Genomic DNA, 19,952 nt, shown 5'->3' with positions numbered 1-19,952 from the left:
CCCCGCGATTCCCGAGGCTCTCCCCCGCCCCGCGATTTCCCGAGGCTCTCCCCCCCCGCGATTTCCCGAGGCTCCCCCCCCCCGCGATTTCCCGAGGCTCTCCCCCCCCCGCGATTTCCCGAGGCTCTCCCCCCCCCGCGATTTCCCGAGGCTCTCCCCCCCGCGATTTCCCGAGGCTCTCCCCCCCCGCGATTTCCCGAAGCTCTCCCCCCCCGCGATTCCCGAGGCTCTCCCCCCCGCGATTCCCGAGGCTCTCCCCCCCCGCGATTTCCCGAAGCTCTCCCCCCCGCGATTCCCGAGGCTCTCCCCCCCCCGCGATTTCCCGAGGCTCTCCCCCCCCCCCCCCGCGATTTCCCGAGGCTCTCCCCCCCGCGATTTCCCGAGACTCTCCGCCCCCCCCCGCGATTTCCCGAGGCTCTCCCCCCCCGCGATTTCCCGAGGCTCTCCCCCCCGCGATTTCCCGAGGCTCTCCCCCCCGCGATTTCCCAAGGCTCTCTTCCCGCCCCCCGCGATTTCCCGAGGCTCTCTTTCCCGCCCCCCGCGATTTCCCGAGGCTCTCTTTCCCGCCCCCCCGCGATTTCCCAAGGCTCTCTTCCCGCCCCCCGCGATTTCCCAAGGCTCTCTTCCCGCCCCCCGCGATTTCCCGAGGCTCGCACCCCCCGCGATCTCACAAGGCTGTGTGCTGGCGTCACGGGTGCCGTGCGCATGCGTGCCGGCGTCAAGGCGGCTGCGCAACGGCCGTGCGCATGCGTGGTTGCCGTTTAAAAAAAAAAGCCAGAGCGGGCTCTCGCGGGCAGGCGGCGCATGCGCGGTCAGTGCCAGCACCGCGAGGCGGCCCGCGGGGAGTAGGCAGGGAAACCCCGCGGGCTGGCGGCCGTTAGAGCGGGGAGTAGGCAGGGAAACCCCGCGGGCTGGCAGCCGTTAGAGCGGCTCACTTCGGGCCCCGACACCGTCAAACCTGAGAGGGGGAAGTAGAGAGAGACAGAGAGGGAAGAGGAGAAGGAGAGAGAGGGAAGAGAAGGAGAGAGAGGGAAGAGGAGAAGGAGAGAGAGAGAGGGAAGAGAGAGAGATAGAGACTTTTTGGAGCTTCAGGCCTGCCTGCAGCGGGCCTGGAGACCAGCACCGAGTCCCCCCTGCGCGAGGGTGAGGAGGAGGGAGGGGGGGTTGCTAAACACAATATAAAACTGAAATAAATTGTTAATTAATTCCCTAACACATAATTCAAATATTTACCTTAGTTCCCTAACACACAGAAAGTGTGGGGGAAAAAATTGTGGAAAATAAAGATGGCGGCCACTCACCTCAGTTCAGAAGGATAAGGCCCGCCCACACACGCACCGATTGGTCGACCGGTCAGGTCACCGAAGCGTAGGATTGGTCAATCGTCGAGTCACTCGACACTCAACTGTAGGAAGACCTCGACGTCACACGGTCGCTAATGAGATGCTAATGAGCGGAACGCTGAACGTTTTTGGGATACCGCGGCCGGGATTTTTGTCTGGCCGAAACGTAAATACGCCGATGACCGGTCCGGAATCGCAAGCTTTCTTTTGAGGTGACGCGTGCGTCGGTACGCTCTGTAACTTCCAAACGTATCGAGACCAGGCGGACAGACAGACAGACAGACAGAAGAGCCGCTTTATATATATAGATAACTGCCTTTAACAGAGTGCTACAGCACCTATGTTTATTTGCTGTTTGTAAATAACCCGTTCTCGGTAAGTTCCAGAACCAGCGCGATGACGTCATCACATTGGTCACGTGACGTCCCGAACGGCGGGAAACGTGATGATGTCATGACGTCAGGCTGGGAGGTTCCCAGGTCAGACCTCGTGAAGCCAGCCTTAAGAAAAGACCTGTTGATTGTTTCTCCTGCATTCCATTGCTTGTTCTTTAGTTTACATTAAACTTCGTTTAATTATCGGACTGACTCGACCTCAGTATTTCAGCTAGGGATCTGACGATTCCTACAGTGGTGACCCCGAAGCTTCACGGACGATTTTCGCAGAGGAAGCGCGACGCAGCACGATGGATGTTAATGCAGTGACCTTGAAGCTCCCTCAATTTTGGGAACAACAGGCGGCCTCCTGGTTCGTCCAAGCGGAGGCTCAGTTCCAACTTCGGAACATCGTGCTGGATCAGACCCGTTATCTTTACGTGGTCTCCGCACTGGACAGCTCGACGGCTTCGAGGATCATCAGCCTGCTGGAAAACCCGCCCGTGGATAACAAGTATGATATGCTTAAGGCGCGACTAACGCAGGTTTTCGGCCTCATGAAAGTGGAGCGCGCGCGACGTTAACTCACACTGCCCAGGTTAGGCGACGCCAAGCCGTCTGAGTTGATGAGCCAGATGCTCACGCTCCTTGGTTCTGAGCCGCAGTGTTTTCTGTTCCAGGAACTGTTCCTGAGCCAGCTCCCCGAGCAGGTGCAAGCAGCCCTCGCCAAGTCGAAGGCTACAGATGGTGTAGTGCTCGCGGCCGAAGCCGACACTATTTATGCGGTGATGCAGCAGTACTGCGCCACCTCGAAGCGTCCCGCCCCGAAGAACCCCGCCTTGGCGCCTTCACCATCTGGTCTCTGTTACTATCACGCCCGTTTCGGCCCACAAGCCAGATGCTGCCGTCCTCCCTGTAGTTTCGTGCCTAATGCAACGAGAAAACAACAGCACCGACTGCGTGAACGGAAGAACGACCCCGAGGTCGGTTTCGCATCTACGATGGCGGTTGGAGATTCCGGGAAGTTACTTTATATCACCGACTCCATTTCGGGCTGGCGATTTTTGTGTGACACGGGCGCCCAGTGCAGCATCCTCCCCGCTTCGCCCCTCGACGTCAGGGCCGGGAGGCGCGGTTCTCCACGCCAGGCCGCCAACGGCAGTGCTATTCGTACGTTCGGGACGCGGCGGATCCAGGTGTGTTTCGGCGGGCAACGTTTCCATGGGAGTTTATCACCGCCCAAATCGCACAGGCAATCCTTGGCGCTGACTTCTTCTGTGCCAATGGCCTATTGGTTGATTTACGAAATCGCCGTCTGATTCACGCCGCCACGTTTGCCTCCATCCCGTGCTTTTGGGGCTTAGGCGCGACTCACACGGTTTCCTGCATCATGCCGGCGCCCGACAACTTCGCCCGCCTTCTCAGGGAATTTCCGGATCTAACTCGGCCCACCTTCTCGGCAACGACCGCCAAACATGGTGTGGAGCACCACATCGTGATGATCGGCCCTCTGGTCTATGCCCAGGCTCGGCGGCTGGAACCCAGTAAACTCGAGGCCGCGAAGGCAGAGTTCGCCACCATGGAGCGGCTGGGGATTGTTTGCCGGTCGGATAGTCCCTGGTCTTCGCCACTTCATATCGTCCCTAAGCCCGGCGGTGGTTGGCAGCCCTGCGGCGATTATCGGCGCCTCAATGAGGTCACGATGCCCGACCGGTACCCAATACCGTACATCCAAGATTTCTCCGCACATATGGCAGGCAATTCGTTTTTTTCCAAAATCGACCTTGTCCGGGGGTTACCATCAAGTGCCCGCCCACCCCCAGGACATCCAGAGGACGGCGGTCATTACCCCGCCCGGGGGTTACTATCAGGTGCCCGCCCACCCCCAGGACATCCAGGAGACGGCGGTCATTACCTCGTCCGGGGGTTACCATCAGGTGCCCGCCCACCCCCAGGACATCCAGAGGACGGCGGTCATTACCTCGTCCAGGGGTTACCATCAGGTGCCCGTCCACCCCCAGGACATCCAGAGGACGGCGGTCATTACCTCGTCCGGGGGTTACCATCAGGTGCCCGCCCACCCCCAGGACATCCAGAGGACGGCGGTCATTACCTTGTCCGGGGGTTACCATCAGGTGCCCGTCCACCCCCAGGACATCCAGAGGACGGCGGTCATTACCCCGTCCGGGGGTACCATCAAGTGCCCGTCCACCCCCAGGACACCCAGAGGACGGCGGTCATTACCCCGTTCGGACTTTTTGAATTCCTCCGAATGCCGTTCGGGCTCAAGAATGCGGCGCAGGCGTTCCAGCGCCTTATGGATTCAGTGCTGCGGGATCTTAAGTTCCTGTTTGTGTATCTCGATGACATCCTGGTCGCCAGTACTTCGAAAGAGGAACATCTCAGCCACCTGCGCCTCCTTTCTCGCCGACTCCATCAGCATGGCCTCAAAATTAACCCGGCCAAATGCCAATTCGGCTGCGACAGATCGACTTTTTGGGCCACCGCATCACTGCGGAAGGAGCAGTGCCACTTCGGTCGAAGGTGGAGGCGATTGCTGCTTTTCCACGCCCGCAATCCGTTAAAGCACTCCAGGAGTTCCTCGGTACCATCGGTTTGTTCCCCGGGCCGCGCAGCTTATGCGGCCACTCTATGAGGCACTCAGGGAAACCGGGGAAGGAACCTGTGGTCTGGACACCAGAGATGGATTGCGCTTTTGTGGACACGAAAGATGCTCTCGCAAACGCAATGATGTTGGCGCACCCGCTGCCTGGCGCCACCATCGCGCTTACGACTGACGCTTCAGACTACGCCGTAGGCGCCGTGCAGGAGCAATTGGTCGACGGGACGTGGCAACCACTGGCGTTTTTTAGTCGCCAATTGCGTCGTAACAAACGCAGCTACAGCACGTTCGACAGGGAGTTGTTGGCGTTGTTTCTGGCCATCCGCCATTTTCGTTTTCTGTTGGAGGGACGCCAATTCACCGCGTTTGTGGATCACAAGCCCCTGACGTTTGCCATGGCCAAGACGGCTGAGCCCTGGTTGGCTCGACAGCAAAGACAGCTCACCTTTATTTCTGAGTTCACCACCGACATCCGGCACGTGGCCGGCAAGGGCAACGTGGTCGCCGATTGCCTCTCACGTGCGATGGTCTAGGCTGTCCAGCTGGGACTCGATTATTTACTCATGGCTGCTGACCAAGCGGCTGATCCGGAAACGCAAGCTTCCCATACCGACTCCTCCTGCCTTCAGCCAGCGGATGTGCTTTTCCACTTGGCCGGCACGTCCTTGCTCTGCGATGTCTCCTTGGGGGACCCCCGCCCGATCGTTCCGCTATCCTGGCATAGGAACCTTTTCGATGCCATCCACGGGCTTGCGCACCCTGGCGTGAGGGCTTCACAAAAAGTACTGGCGTCCAAGTTCGTCTAGAGAGGAATGCGCAAGGATGTCCACGACTGGGCCAACACCTGCGTCGTGTGCCAGCGGGCTAAGGTGCAGCGGCACGTCAAAGCTCCCGTAGCCATTTTCGAAGTACCGGAGCGGCGTTTCGATCACGTCCATGTCGACCTCGTTGGCCTACTACCACCATCACAGGGTTTCACACATCTCTTGACTATTGTCGACCGTACCACCAGGTGGCCGGAGGCCATTCCTTTGACGTCCACCACCTCCACGGATGTTGCCCGGGCTTTTCTTTCCTCCTGGGTTGCACGTTTCGGTGTTCCGTCTGATATTTCGTCGGACCGCGGGCCGCAATTCTCATCTGCACTGTGGAACGCCGTAGCCTTGGGTTTGGGCACCAAGCTCCATCGGACCACGGCTTACCATCTGCAGGCAAATGGACTATGTGAGCGTTTTCATCGGTCCTTGAAGGCGTCGCTGCGGCCAGCCTCCAGGGGGCCGCATGGATAGACAGGCTGCCTTGGGTGATGCTCGGGTTACACACAGCGCCCAAAGAGGGCCTGCAGGCATCGGCCGCCGAGCTGGTTTATGGACAGCCACTCCGGGTGCCAGGCGAGTTTCTTCCGTTACCAACGCGACCTTGGTCGGCAGCCAAACAACTGGAGGCCCACCGGGATGCAGCTCAATCTTTTAGGCCAATTCTGATGTCACATCACGGTTTGCCCGCGTCACACGTTCCGCCGGAGCTTATGCAGGCTAAATTCGTTTTCGTCAGGCATGACGCCCACCGTAGTCCTCTCACACCTCCATATACAGGCCCTTTCCAGGTACTGCAGGCGGGTGCCAAGAGTTTTTTAGTGGACGTCGGGGGCAAGCCTGACCACATTTCCGTGGACCGCCTCAAGGCCGCACACCTGGACCTCGAGTGACCGGTCGAGGCAGAGCAGCCACCGCGTCGTGAGCGGCCGCCCGCTGCCGCCACACCTGACCGGACTGTTCCGCAGGCCAGCTCATCGTCTGCCCAGCCCATTCCTCTCCGGGAATATCAGAGTTGTTCGAACAGGCTTGTCCGACCTCTTCTGCGATTGACTTTTGTGGTTAAAGACACTTCTGGGGGGGCGCATGTGGCAAAGCCACCAAGGGACTCCTGTATGACTATATAACTGCCTTTAACAGAGTGCTACAGCACCTATGTTTGTTTACTGTTTGTAAATAACCCGTTCTCGGTATGTTCCAGAACCAGTGCGATGACGTCATCACGTTGGTCACGTGACGTCCCGAACGGCGGGAAACGTGATGATGTCATGACGTCAGGCTGGGAGGTTCCCAGATTAGACCTCGTGAAGCCAGCCTTAAGAAAAGACCTGTTGATTGTTTCTCCTGCATTCCATTGTTTGTTCTTTAGTTTACATTAAACTTTGTTTAATTATCAGACTGACTCGACCTCAGTATTTCAGCTAGGGATCTGACGATTCCTACACCGCTATGTTGGAGCGCGGTGTCTAAACTGACCCCTTAAACAACACATCACCTTCGGTACATGTGAAATTATTTATAGGGCAGCAGAAAACGGAGAATTAAGGGCAAAACAAACTGAAAATAATGACAAGGCTCCCTGATGTGGTGCGGTAGTAAATGATACAACCCGAGGTGGTGGCAGATTCAGGTTTGTGCAGTAGCGATGGAGCCACTACAACTGGCCTCCGTGCTCCTGGGCCTTGGGCAGGGGAGAGATTAGCACCATTTCTACTTCAGATCACTTTATATTGATTCCTGTTGTAAAGTGCGACATGTGAATATTGAGTGAGATGAAAATTAGGCGTAGCTCTACCCTAGGGATCCATGGGTACCGATACACAAATCATTTAAAGTAGCGACACAGGTTAATAAGGCCAAAAAAATGCCAATAAAGCACTGGGGTTTATTTCTAGAGGGATAGAATTGAAAAGCAGAGAAGTTATGTTAACCTGTATCGAAACTTGGTTAGACCACACTTGGAGTATTGTGTACAATTCTGGTCGCCATATGGAGAGGGTGCAGAGAAGATTGACAAGGATTGAGAGGTTATACCTATCAGGTAAGAATGAACAGGCTTGGGAGCTTTTCTCTAGAAAAGGGAAGGCTGAGGGGTGACCTGATCAAGGTTTTTAAGATTATGAAAGCATTTGATAGTGTAAACATAGAGAAGATGTTTCCACTTTTGGGGGAGACCAAAACTAGGGGCCATGAATATAAGACAGTCACTATTAGATCCAATAGGGAATTCAGGAGAAACTTCCTTACCCAGAGAGTGGTGAGAACGTGGAACTCACTACCACAGGGAATGGTTGAAGTGAACAGTTTAGACGCATTTAAGGGGAAGCTAGATAAGTACAGGAGGGAGAAAGGAACAGAAGGATATGTTGATAGGGTAAGATGAAGTAGGATGGGGGAGGCTCGTGTGGAGCACAGACCAGTTGGTCCAAATGGCCTGTTTCTGTGCTATACATTCGATGTAATGTAATTCTATGTGCCCCTAATTCCTTCTACTGTCAATTAGCCTGCTATAACCCACTGTCCTGCCTCCTTCATGAAAAATAGCCAGTGAGGCAGGCTATTCGGAGTGCAGCCGCCCATGGAACTGTACTCCAACACAAGTAAGTAACTTCAGAAAAGGAAGGAAGATTGGGAGAAAGAAAATCGCCATTGATTTCTCACACACATTGCCGAAGGTCATATTCACCTCCCGTGGGGAAAACAACTTTATTTCTTCGTGAAAGAAGGAAATAATTTGACAGGAAATGTCAGTTTAAAATGGGCTATCATGCCTTAATCTTTGTCAGTTTGATCTACTTATAGTCCTGATCTTCTCAATTTGGTTGGGTTTATTAAAGCAGGAAATGTCAACATGTGGAGAATGAAAGTTTCAACCACTGTCCGTTAAGATACTGAAGACTTAAGTGAGTCAGGCACATCGTCAATCATCATTGACAAAGTTGCCTTCCTAGAGAACACAGACAAGTGAGATCAACCACAAAAGACAATTCCTGGGGCACTTAGCTACATAAGAAGATAGAAAAGTGCAGCACCAAGTAAGTCTCTGTAGTTTATCTGGCTGGTCTCAAAAACAAATTCCCTTCAATCAGAAGGATATGCTGACAGGATTAGATGAAGAGGGGTGGAAGGAGGCTCATGTGGAGGATAAATGCCGCACAGTGCGGGTTAGGTTGATTGGCTATGATAAATTGACCCTTAGTGTTAGGGGGATTAAATACGTGGGGTTACGGGGATAGGGTGGGATATGTGTTGGCGTAGGGGTTACGGGGATCGGGTGGGATATGTGTCGGTGCAGGCTCGATGGGCCGAAATGGCCTCTATCTGCACTGTGGGGTTTCTGTGATTTCTGTGAGTTGGGCTGAATGGCCTGTTTCTGTGCTGTAAATTCTATGTAATTCTATGTAATCAACCCGCTCGAAAGGAATTTAGGACAATTAAGTCACAATATCCTTTTTTAAACTAGAATTCTCGACAATTTCTTTCTATCCTTTAAAAGAAAACATCACATTTTAATTATAGTTCTACTTCAGCCTGCCCATAATACAACAGAAAATGCAAGCTTACTAGATTTCTGTCTGATCCGTACAAAGCTATGTGGCTGGTCACCCCGAGCCTGTCCCTGAGGGAGCTCCCCCATGACAAGCTGCCCATGTGCTGGAAGGAAGGTTTCCTGAGTGGCCACCCGCACAGTACAATCAAGATTCATCGCCTTATCGTAGTCAAACGAAAGCACATTCTTGTCAATCGTATTAGATAAACCGTAAAACTCCAGGACTTCCAGTGGTGTTGGGCCCAGTTGGATGATGTTACAGTCTGAATCAAGTAGCCGAACATTCAGGATGAATGTTTCTGTGAAGGTTTCGGTCGCTGTAAACCTGCAATCATAAACACACAAGCAAGCACAAGGGGGGGTTAAAAATTAAAACGGATGACAGCAGACACTTCGGGCTGGATTTTAATTCAGGGGCGGGTTGGGGTCGTGTAATCCGCATTTCGTGTTATCCACATGAATCTAAATCGATGTGGGAGATTGATGTGAATTTAACTTAATTGGCCAATTGAGTTCCAGCATGTGGGAACCCATGGCAAATGAGTTTTTTCAGCCTGAAAGTTGCCTCCGATGATGTCATCATTGCTGCTGCATTTAAGGTCTGCAGCAGGCTTTGCTTCTTCTGCAGACTGCCAACCTTTGGGCCTTTGCTGCTACAGGGACCTGGAGGCAGAATGGCCACGACAGACCTAGGGCTGCTCCAAGATTCGACGACGTTGCCCTGCAGGCTTTAGTGGAGAGAGCAAGAGCTCATAAGGAGGTGCTCTTCCCTTCATCAGGGAGGAAGAAGCCTTCCCAGCAGACCAAGGCTGTGTGGCTGCAAGTGGCAGAGGAGGTCAACTCCTTATCGTCTACCCGCAGAATCTGGATACAGTGCAGGAAGAGATTTCATGACCTTCTGCGCACTGGAAAAGTGAGTATGAATTTCCCATCACCCTCAATCTGATCCCCATTGCCTCGCCTCACCATCACTCAGCTTTAGCAATCTCTTCCTCCATATCCCACTTGACACTGACATCCATGCACCCTTAACCATTCCCTTTCTCTTTATGGTCACATTCACCTAACTATTCGACTATGCAGCCCTCACACTCCCTATCACTGTGAAGCTATGAAAACAACTGACAACACACAGGGAGGGCCCTTGGTCTTGCCACCTCACTTCATCTTTGTCTCCTTCTAAGTATCTATGCTATGGAATCTCTACACTCACTCCTTCATTCTCACTCAGCCTCCACTTGTCTCCCTCATTGCAGGAAAAGAGAGCTCACAATAAGCGAGAAAGAGTGAGGACAGGAGGAGGGCCATCCTCAGTCGCCCACCTCACCCCCTGGGAGGAGGTGATCCTGGAGATTGTAGGAGTGGAGGACGATGTGCAAGTGGGGGATGGACAGAGGGGTGCATCACAGCAAGCTGGTGACAGAATAGTTTTCCATCTCTCTCATTGACATTGCATGAGTCGCTGATAATGATTCTGAAGCTCTAACAGATGGACTAATGATCATATGCAAAATGCAATGTGCATGTAACCTTGGCATCACATCTCTGACCCTTCCCTTTACTCCCCCACAGGACCATCGCAAGCACCCGTCCCCACTAGCCAAGAGGAAGGGCCTGAACATCAAGACTCCTCAGAGGAAGCTGCAACCTCTGAGGGCGCAGCGTCAGCAGAATTCAGCCAACCCAGCACCAGCGCAGACACTCACACCTCGGTGGGACCTTCGGGACATAGAGTAGTGTTGTCACCTGGTGTATCACAGCTCACAAGTGAGCATCAGCAGATTGTGGAGTCAGGGACAGCAGTGGAGAGTCCTAGTCGGAGGGTGCAGGACTCTGCCAGCTCGGCTCAGCTGCATGTCGACCCTCTGCCTCTGGGTCCATCCATAAGATCAGCGATGCTGGAACTCCAGGAACAGATGCAAGCGTCTCTGGCAGGTTTTGTCTCTAGGGCCGCTGCGAGTGTGGAGCAAAAGGAGGAGTCCATAGTGAACATGAGCCTTTGTGAAGTCATTGGCGCATGAACGCATCACCATGGAAAGGATGGCAACCTCCATGGAGGTGATAAGTCGTCAGAGTGCAGAAAACATGGTGAGTGTTCAGAATAGAATGACATCTTTGGAGGAGCGATGGTCATCTATTGAACAGAGAAACCAGACCTTCATGGAAGTCCTTCTGAGTAGGACTGCCAGTGCAGATACGGGTCCCCATGATCCCCCTGATGTGCAGCAAGGTGCTCTCAAGCCACTTGCAAGCGCTGAGGGGGCCTGACCCATGAGAGGGAAGTTGGTGGCAGACATCAAGGAAGTGGGGGCTCCTCTCCAAGCACTCACACTTCCATGCCACTGCAGAGCCCTTGGTTAGAGCCCCACCAGAGTCCACACCCAACTGAGATCGGCGTCTCAACCCCTGCACAGCCGCATGAGCAGCAGACTGTTGACGAGCCCTCACAGGTTCGCCACCCCAGAGGTTGCCCGCCAAAGGTGTTGAGACAGGAGCAGCAGGAAAGTGAGCAAGGGGCCTCCACATCTGCTGAAGCCACAGGGGAAGCACCACGTAGGAGCACGCGTAAGAGAAAGTTACTGCACAAATAGTCACAAGGGTAGTTACTTGGGTGAAATTTGATGTTTTATGTGGAAAAGCCATCAGATGAATTATGTAAATAAAAAATCTGATGGCTACTGCTGTAGTTATGGCGTGTGTCATTTCGCGAATGGGGCTTCCACATTGAGGGCTTAGGATTACTTGCAATTGTCAGTATGGTGGTCAAATTGCTAGGAATCAGCTGGTTCTTGGTCATTGTCGATGCTCAGGTAAGATGCTGCGAGGCAAAAGTGCTTGAGTGGTAAGGCTAAGCAAATCTGGCCAAGATGAGTGCATTCCTTGCATACCGGGCAGCTATGTTCTCGCGTACTGCTGCTGCTGGTTGATGGGCCTCTGCAAGATGTTCATTTTCGCTCTCCTCCTCCTCCTCCTCATCTGAGGAGGATATGTGAGGAACCACTTGGTCCTCAGGAATCTGCAAGCCACGACGCTGTGCCATGTTGTGAAGTGCACAGCAAACCACGACAATTCTGGAGACCTTGGCTGCTGAGTACTGCAGGGCTCCACCTGATCTATCCAGGCATCTGAAGCGCATCTTCAGCAAACCGATGGTTTGCTCGATTATGGTTCTGGTGGACATGTGGCTGGAGTTGTAGCTCTCCTCAGCTTTGTTGGATGGCCTCCTCAATGGCATCATTAGCCACGACTTCAGGGGATAGCCCTTGTCTCCAAGTAGCCATCCGTTGGTCTGGCGGACTGAATAGTGGAGGAACACTAGACTGGCGCAGTATGAAGGAGTCATGGCAACTGCCAGGGTACTTGGCACAAACATGCAAAATTTCCTTCCTGTGGTCACACACCAGCTGAACGTTGAGGGAGTGGAAGCCCTTGTGGTTGATAAAAATACCTGGATTGTGATGGGTTGCCTTAAGGGCCACATGTGTGCAGTCAACGACGCCCTGCACTCTTGGAAAGCCTGCCAGATTAGCAAATCCTATGGCACACGCCGTGACACTTGCTTAAATGTACACTCTCGGGAGCCACAAGCCTACATTTCGTTGTACTGCACTTGTGCACTAACAATGACAATAAAGTTGATTATTATTATTATTATTGATCCTTGGTGAAATGGATGTGATTGTGCACGATGGCAAAGAGGGCATCGGTTACCTGCGTAATGCATTTGTGTGTGGCCGCCTGGGAGATGCCGCTGATGTCTGCTGCTGATCCCTGGAAGGAGCCTGAGGCAAAAAGGTTGAGTGCGGTGGTGACTTTGACGGCCACTGGTAAGGGTTGTCCACCTGGTCCTCTGGGCTGCAGGTATTGTTGCAGCATTGCGCAGATGTCACCCACTACCTCTCGCGAAAGTCAGAGCCGCCTTTGGCACTGCTGCTCAGACATGTTGAGGTAGCTGACCCTGTGTCTGTAGACCCTGTTTGGGGGGTATCTCCTGCGCCGACGGGCTTCTATGCGCTGGCCTCTTCTGGCCTGTGCATCTTCAGGTGGGTGAGCAGCAGCTTGGCGCTCCTGCTGGTGCTGCTGCTGTTGGTGCAGCTGTTGTTCCTGGTTCTGCTGGTGCTGCAGCTGGTCTTCTTCCTCATCTAATGCCCAGAAGGGAAGGAAATAAATGGCTCCCATGCTTCTGGTATATGCCTCAGTTGAGGAAGTGCTCAGTGAAGGTGGTGAGAAGGGTTTCCCAGGAGGTCACACTGGAGATGGGTGTGAGGCTCCAAACTTCCACAGCTGTGGTTATGCCTTCTAAAAGTTCCTCCAGACCTGAGACTACAAAGTCCTGCCACCTGCAAATGATGGCTGATCAAATCTACTATTTAATGGTTGACCTGCAGCTGAGGGTCAGCAATCCAATTGTGCTCCTGCCAGGTTTCACTGTCGTGTTTCAGAACAGGCATGTTTCACGTGGGAAAAGGGTTAAAATCACAAAGGCATATCAAAATGGCATTGTAGAGCCAATTTAGTGCTTGTTAAGGGCCTTAATGGCCTATCCCGCCTCTTGGGGGTGGGACGTAGACGGGACCACTAGACACAAATTATTTTAAATTGCTTGCAGGCGGGATGGAGGTGGGGTTGGGCCCACCTGCCAGTTTATGCAAGTTTAACCCCCCACACGCCTCCAATCGCGCCTCCATGGCCCAATGAAAATCCAGCCCTTCTTTTTGGAACAGTTAAATGAGATTTTAACACACCACAATGTTTATTCAAAAGGTAATTTTACCAGTGCCACCTTGCCAATAGCCTATGTGTATTCGGAAAACAGTCCTCCCAGTGTGAAGAGTTGTAGGTGAAAGCAATGCCCACACACCAGTCCTATCTCAGCCATGCCATAGGCCAGACAACAATAAAAACAACAACTTGTATTTATATAGTGCCTTTAACGTAGTAAAACATCCCAGGCCGCTACACAGGAGTATTTTAAGACAAAAAAATTTGACACCGATCCACAGAAGGATAAATTAGAGCAGGTGACCAAAAGCTTGTTCAAAGAGGTAGGTTTTAAGGAGCGTCTTAAAGGTGGAAAGAGAGGTAGCGAGGCGGAGAGGTTTAGGCAGGGAATTCCAGAGCTTAGGGCCTAGGCAACAGAAGGCACAGCCACCAAAGGTTGAGCGATTATAATCAGGGATGCTCAAGATGGCAGAATTAGAGGAGCGCAGATATCTCAGGGGGTTGTGGGGCTGAAGGAGATTACAGAGATAGGAAGGGGTGGGATTTGAAAACAAGGTTGAGAATTTTGAAATCGAGGCGTTGCTTAACCAGGAGCCAATGCAGGTCAGTGAGCACAGCGGTGATGGGTGAATGGGACTTGGTGTGAGTTAGGACACGGGCAGCTGAGTTTTTGATTACCTCAAGTTTAAGTAGGGTGGAATGTGGGAGGCCAGCCAGGAGTACATTGGAATAGTCAAGTCTAGAGGTAACAAAGGCATGGATGAGGGTTTTAGCAGCGGATGAGCTGAGGCAAGGGCGGAGACGGGCAATGTTACGGAGGTGGAAGTAGGCGGTCTTTGTCATGCTGTGGATATGTGATCGGAAGCTCATTTCAGGGTCAAATATGACACCAAGGTTGCAAAAAGTGTGGTTCAGCCTCAGACAGATGTTAGGGAGAGTGATGGAGTCAATAGCTGGGGAACAGAGTTTGTGGCAGGGGCTGAAAACAATGGCTTTGGTCTTCCCAATATTTAATTGGAGAAAATTTCTGCTCATCCAGAACTGGATGTCGGACAAGCAGTCTGAAAATTTAGAGACCATGGAGGGGTCAAAAGAAGTGGTAGTGAGGTAGACGCTGCTGCCAGACGGAGACAGGCATTCAGACAGAAAGGCAGAGAAAGTCAAGAGCTCCATTATCAGAGCTGCAATGACACAGGGAACAGCTCACTTGCCCACCCTCTCTCGGGCAGTGGTATGTGGTGCAAGTAGATTAACAGAGAGAGAGAAAGCTAAACAACTTCATTTTTTAAAAAGCATAATTTCTCCAGTTCCATGCCTGATTGTCCTTTTATGATTTCTCTACTGTCTAGCGTGGAAAACATTCAGTGATGCCTGTACTCTGGACAAACTTAAACTCCAGAACAGAGTAAACATGTCCCTTCAGATTACGTTTCAGAAAATCACTTATTATATTGATACAAAATCCTACATTTTCTGATTAATACTATTTTAACGCTGAGCAGAAAACCTAGGCTTATTTTTTCTTACAAATAACCAAAATCCCTACTTCTCACTTGCCTGTAAAGTCTGAGCATGACTTGGTCCTTATCCAGAATTGGACAGCCGTTGTGAGTATATTTCACTTCATTGGGTAGGAAATGGCAATCAAAAACCTGAAAGATTTTACACAGGGTAAACATGAATGAATCTGAAATTATTTCATAAAATTCAGTTTTTAAAAAATCATCCTGCGGCTTCAGTTAAAGTGTCCAACCTCTGATGAAATGTGGAGTGACTCACATTTATTCATATAATAAATAATTCTTATCGATCTCTGCATTGATTAATATAAACATTCACTTAACGAAAAAGTAAAAGAAAATATAACAATATGTCGCACACTGATATGGTTGTATTACCCAACTTGTTGACAGGCACATGGGCATATTGGCGCTAGTGCTTTTTTAAAATCATTGTGCTGAACCTATATGTTATTACTGCATATGCACAGCTGGATTTAGAAGCCACAACACCTGTGCCTGCAGGTAAGCTCGGGGGGAAATAGGCGCCTGCATAAAACATTTTATTCATGATTGTGGGGTGCTGTGAATTTTTAGAATATTTAAGTTCAAGAAAGGATATTTGTTCATGTGTGTGATCTGAACTGTTTTGCACAGAAATTTCAGAAACACTGCACACCTCTATTAAGCCAGCAGTTCATAAACTGACATGTCTGTAATTGATTATAGTGTGGCGGAGCCACCAAAGGACTCAGATCATTTGTATATAATTCCTTTAACAACATGTTAGCTACAGTCTGAGTCTGTATCTTTATTTATGCTGTTTAACTGTACAGAGTGTGGTTACTTTAACAGTGCGGCTAAAACGTGATGACGTCACGCCGTTCATCACGTGATCCCCCACTGGCGGGAAAACGTGATGACGCCATGACGTCAGTCACGGGACTGCAGGGGCAGTCCTCGTGGAGCCTCCAGAGAGAGCAGACCTTCATTCGATGTTATCCTGCAGTTTCTTGTTAAAGCCTGTTTGTTTCATTAAAGTTCGTTTTGTTTGATCGCCTGAGTAGAACTCAGTCTTTTAGTTAGGAAACCACGTTCCTACATTGGTGACCCCGACTTTCGTGAATGGTTTTCGCGGAAGATCTTCAGCATGGATACGAACGCCATGACTCTGAAACTGCCACAGTTCTAGGAGCAACAACCAGCCACGTGGTTTATCCAGGCTGAAGCCCAGTTCGCCATCAGAAACATCATCGCGGATCAGACCCGTTATTACTACGTGGTCTCCGCCCTCGATAGCGCCACTGCCTCGCGGATCGTCAGCCTCCTCGGTAGTCCTCCTACTGACAGCAAGTATGATACGTTAAAAGCGCGGTTGCTACAGGTCTTCGTGCTCTCGAAGTCAGAACGCGCTCGCCGGCTCCTCGCTATGCCCGGCCTCGGAGACTCCAAACCATCCGAGCTCATGAGCCAAATGCTCACGCTCTTAGGTGCCAAACCAGAATGCTTCCTCTTCCGGGAGCTATTCCTCTGCCAACTGCCGGAGCAGGTGCAGGCTGCCCTAGCCAGATCCGCGATTACAGACTGCGCCGAGCTTGCTGCCGAAGCAGATAAGATTTTCACAGTAACCCAGCAGTGCTGCGTGGCCATGAGGCGCCCATCCCCCACAGACGCGGCTCCAGCTCCTCTTGCAGCGGGCTGGTGCTCCTACCACGCCCGTTTTGGCGCGAAAGCACGACGCTGCCGCTCTCCCTGTAGTTTTTCACCCAAAAAAAAACAAAGCTCCTGCAGCGTTCCTGGCGAAGGAGGACCGGGTCTAACAGGCGCTCCGCGGCTGCGATGGCCATCGGATCTACAGGGAAACTTCTTTACATCACCGGTTCCCTATCGGGTCGACGTTTCCTTTGTGACACCAGGGCGCAGTGTAGCATCCTACCTGCGTCGAATCTTGATATGCAAGCTGGGAACCACGGTTTTTCCCTCGTGGTGGCTAATGGCGCAGCCATTCGAACGTTCCAAAAGCAGCGGGTCCAAGTCTGTTTCGGCGGTCAGCGCTTCCATTGGGAATTCGTCACGGCCACAGTCTCACAGGCCATCCTAGGGGTGGATTTTCTGTGTGCCAACGGCCTCCTCGTCGATGTCCGGCACTGCCGGTTGATCAACGCGGCCACCTTCCACTCGATTCCGTGCCACCATGGTACCACCGTGGCGCGCTCTATCGCCTGCACTTTCCCTTCTCCGGACAACTTCACTCGGCTCCTCGGAGAGTTCCCGGAGCTGACAAGGCCCACCTTCTCCTCCTCGGCCACGAAACATGGTGTTGAACATCATATCACCACTACTGGCTCCCCGGTTTATGCAGGGGCTAGAAGGCTCGAACCCAGCAAGCTCGTGGCTGCGAAAGCGGAGTTCGACACGATGGAGCGGCTGGGGATTATTCGCCGGTCGAATAGTCCCTGGTCTTTGCCTCTCCACATTGTTCCGAAACCGGGCGGCGGCTGGCAGCCATGCGGTGACTACCGACGCCTGAACGACGCCACTACTCCTGATCGGTACCCGATCCCGCATATTCAAGATTTCTCGGCCCATTTGGCGGGAAATTCTATCTTTTCTAAGGTCGACCTCGTCCGGGGGTATCACCAGGTTCCCGTGCACCTGCAAGATGGCCCGAAAACCGCAGTCATCACCCCTTTCGGCCTTTTGAGTTCCTGCGGATGCCGTTTGGCTTGAAGAACGCGGCACAGGCTTTCCAGCGCTTAATGGACTCTGTGCTCCGAGACCTAAACTTCATCTTCGTCTACCTTGACGACATTCTCATTGCCAGCGCTAGTAAGGAAGAGCACATCTGCCATCTGCGTACCCTCTTTACTCACCTCAGCCAGCATGGTTTGATCATCAACCCGGCTAAGTGCCAGTTCAGCCTGCAGCGGATCGATTTCTTGGGACACCACATAACATCAGATGGCGCCGTCCCCTTACTGACGAAGGTGGAAGCTGTTACCTCTTTCCCGCGCCCGCCAACCGTCAAGGCCCTGCAAGAGTTCCTGGGGATGGTCAATTTCTATCACCGATTCGTCCCTAAGGCGGCTCAGCGAATGCAGCCTTTGTATGGGGCCCTCAAGGGCAAGTCCGGTAAGGATCTATCAGCTGGACGGCCGAGATGGACCAGGCGTTCGTCAACACCAAGAGCGCTTTGGCCAACGCAACCATGCTGGCGCACCCACTTCCAGGTGCCACCATCGCCCTTACCACAGACGCGTCAGACTACGCCATTGGCGCAGTGCAGGAGCAGTGGGTGAACGGCACGTGGCAACCGCTGGCGTTTTTCAGCCGTCAACTGCGGAAAAATGAAAGAAAATACAGCACCTTCAATCGAGAGTTACTGGCCCTTTTCCTAGCCATTCACCATTTCCGGTTCTTATTAGAAGGACGTCCCTTCACGGCTTTTGTCGACCAGAAGCCTCTAACGTTCGCCATGGCCAAGACCGCCGAACCGTGGTCCACTTGTCAACAACATCACCTGACGTTTATTTCTGAATTTACCACGGACATTCAACATGTGTCTGGTAAGGACAACCTGGTAGCAGATTGCCTCTCCCGCGCGACGGTCCATGCGGTTCACCTGGGGATTGACTACGCCCTCATGGCTGCGGATCAGGCCTCGGACCCAGAGGTCCAATCATTCAGAACCATCCCCTCTAGTTTCCAAGCGACCGATGTCAGTTTCCAGGCCGCAGGCACCACGCTCCTTTGCGACACCTCCATGGGCGTTCCCCAACCTGTCGTGCCAGTTGCATGGCGCCGGAAGGTTTTTGATGCCATACACGGGTTGTCGCACCCTGGTATGAAGGCTTCACAATGGCTAATGTCGGCGAAGTTCGTCTGGAAGGGTATGCACCTCGATGCCCGTGACTGGGCCAACACCTGCGTGGTCTGCCAGAAGGCCAAGATCCAGCGTCATGTAAAAGCTCCAGTGGCTACGTTCGCTGTTCCGGAGCGTCGTTTCGAAAATGTGCATGTGGACCTTGTGGGGCCAGTTCCACCTTCTCATGGTTATATGCATCTCCTCACCATGGTGGACCGCACCACTAGGTGGCCAGAGGCAATTCCTTTGGTTTCCACCACTTTGGCAGATGTCGCTAGAGCTTTCATCTCCTGTTGGGTTGCTCGTTTCGGGGTACCGGCGGACATCTCTTCCGATCGTGGGCCACAATTTTCCTTGGAGCTCTGGAATGCTGTAGCTCAGGGGCTCAGCACCAAACTTCATTGCACCACCGCCTATCATCCACAGGCAAACGGCCTTTGCGAGCGATTCCACAGGTCGCTTAAAGCCGCCCTACGGGCCAGTCTTCAAGGTGCAGGATGGGTGGACAGACTCCCATGGGTCCTTTTGGGTCTTTGTACGGCGCCCAAAGAAGACCTGCAATCGTCCTCGGCCGAACTCGTTTATGGCCAGCCGCTCCGAGTACCAGGAGATTTCCTCCCTTCTCCCACAGAACCATGGTCTGCCTCCCAGCAACTCGTCAGCCACCAGGAAGCGGCCAGATGCTTCGCTCTGGTGCCTACATCAAATCACGGCCTACAGAGCTCCCACGTGCCAGCGGAGCTGAAGAACGCCGAGTACGTATTATCCACCACGACGCTCACCGGGATCCGCTCAAGTCCTTTCTGCGTCATCGAATCAGGAGACAAATGCTTTTCGGTCGACATTGGAGGAAAGCCGGATCACATTTCGGTGGACCGGTTGAAGCCAGCTCATCTGGACCTGGACCGCCCAGTCGTCGTCGCTCAACCGCCGAAACGTGGCCGACTGCCCACAGCCGCCGTGCCAGATCAACCACAGCCACCCGCCAGCTCGACCACACTCGCTGCGCCAGCTCAACCACAACCGCCCGCCAGCTCGACCACCGTCCATCAGCTTCCTTTGCAGGGTGATCGAAGTCGCTCGGACAGACTTGTCAGGCCTCCTCGACGTCTCACTTTTACTGTTAAAGACAATTCTGGGGCGGCACATGTGGTGGAGCCA

At 52.7% G+C, this 19,952-nt stretch overlaps 1 protein-coding gene across 1 annotated transcript in view; it reads right to left on the bottom strand.

The window, feature by feature from the left end:
• Window positions 1–19,952, bottom strand: part of LOC147124856 (FRAS1-related extracellular matrix protein 1-like) — an 883,765-nt gene that overhangs the window by 794,551 nt on the left and 69,262 nt on the right. The window contains exons 3-4 of the mRNA XM_085994045.1: window positions 14,985–15,079; window positions 8,720–9,030 (exon numbers count right to left, since the gene is read on the bottom strand). Coding sequence (XP_085850171.1) covers window positions 8,720–9,030; window positions 14,985–15,079 — 406 coding nt within the window. The remainder of the gene's footprint in view (window positions 1–8,719; window positions 9,031–14,984; window positions 15,080–19,952) is intronic.

This window comes from Somniosus microcephalus, chromosome 1, assembly GCF_052327205.1.
Source record: "Somniosus microcephalus isolate GS21.2 chromosome 1, FLI_Smic_1.0, whole genome shotgun sequence".
Lineage (NCBI taxonomy): Eukaryota > Metazoa > Chordata > Chondrichthyes > Squaliformes > Somniosidae > Somniosus > Somniosus microcephalus.
The sequence above is the reverse complement of the archived record's forward strand: the minus strand, read 5'-3'. Positions and strand labels throughout refer to the sequence as shown.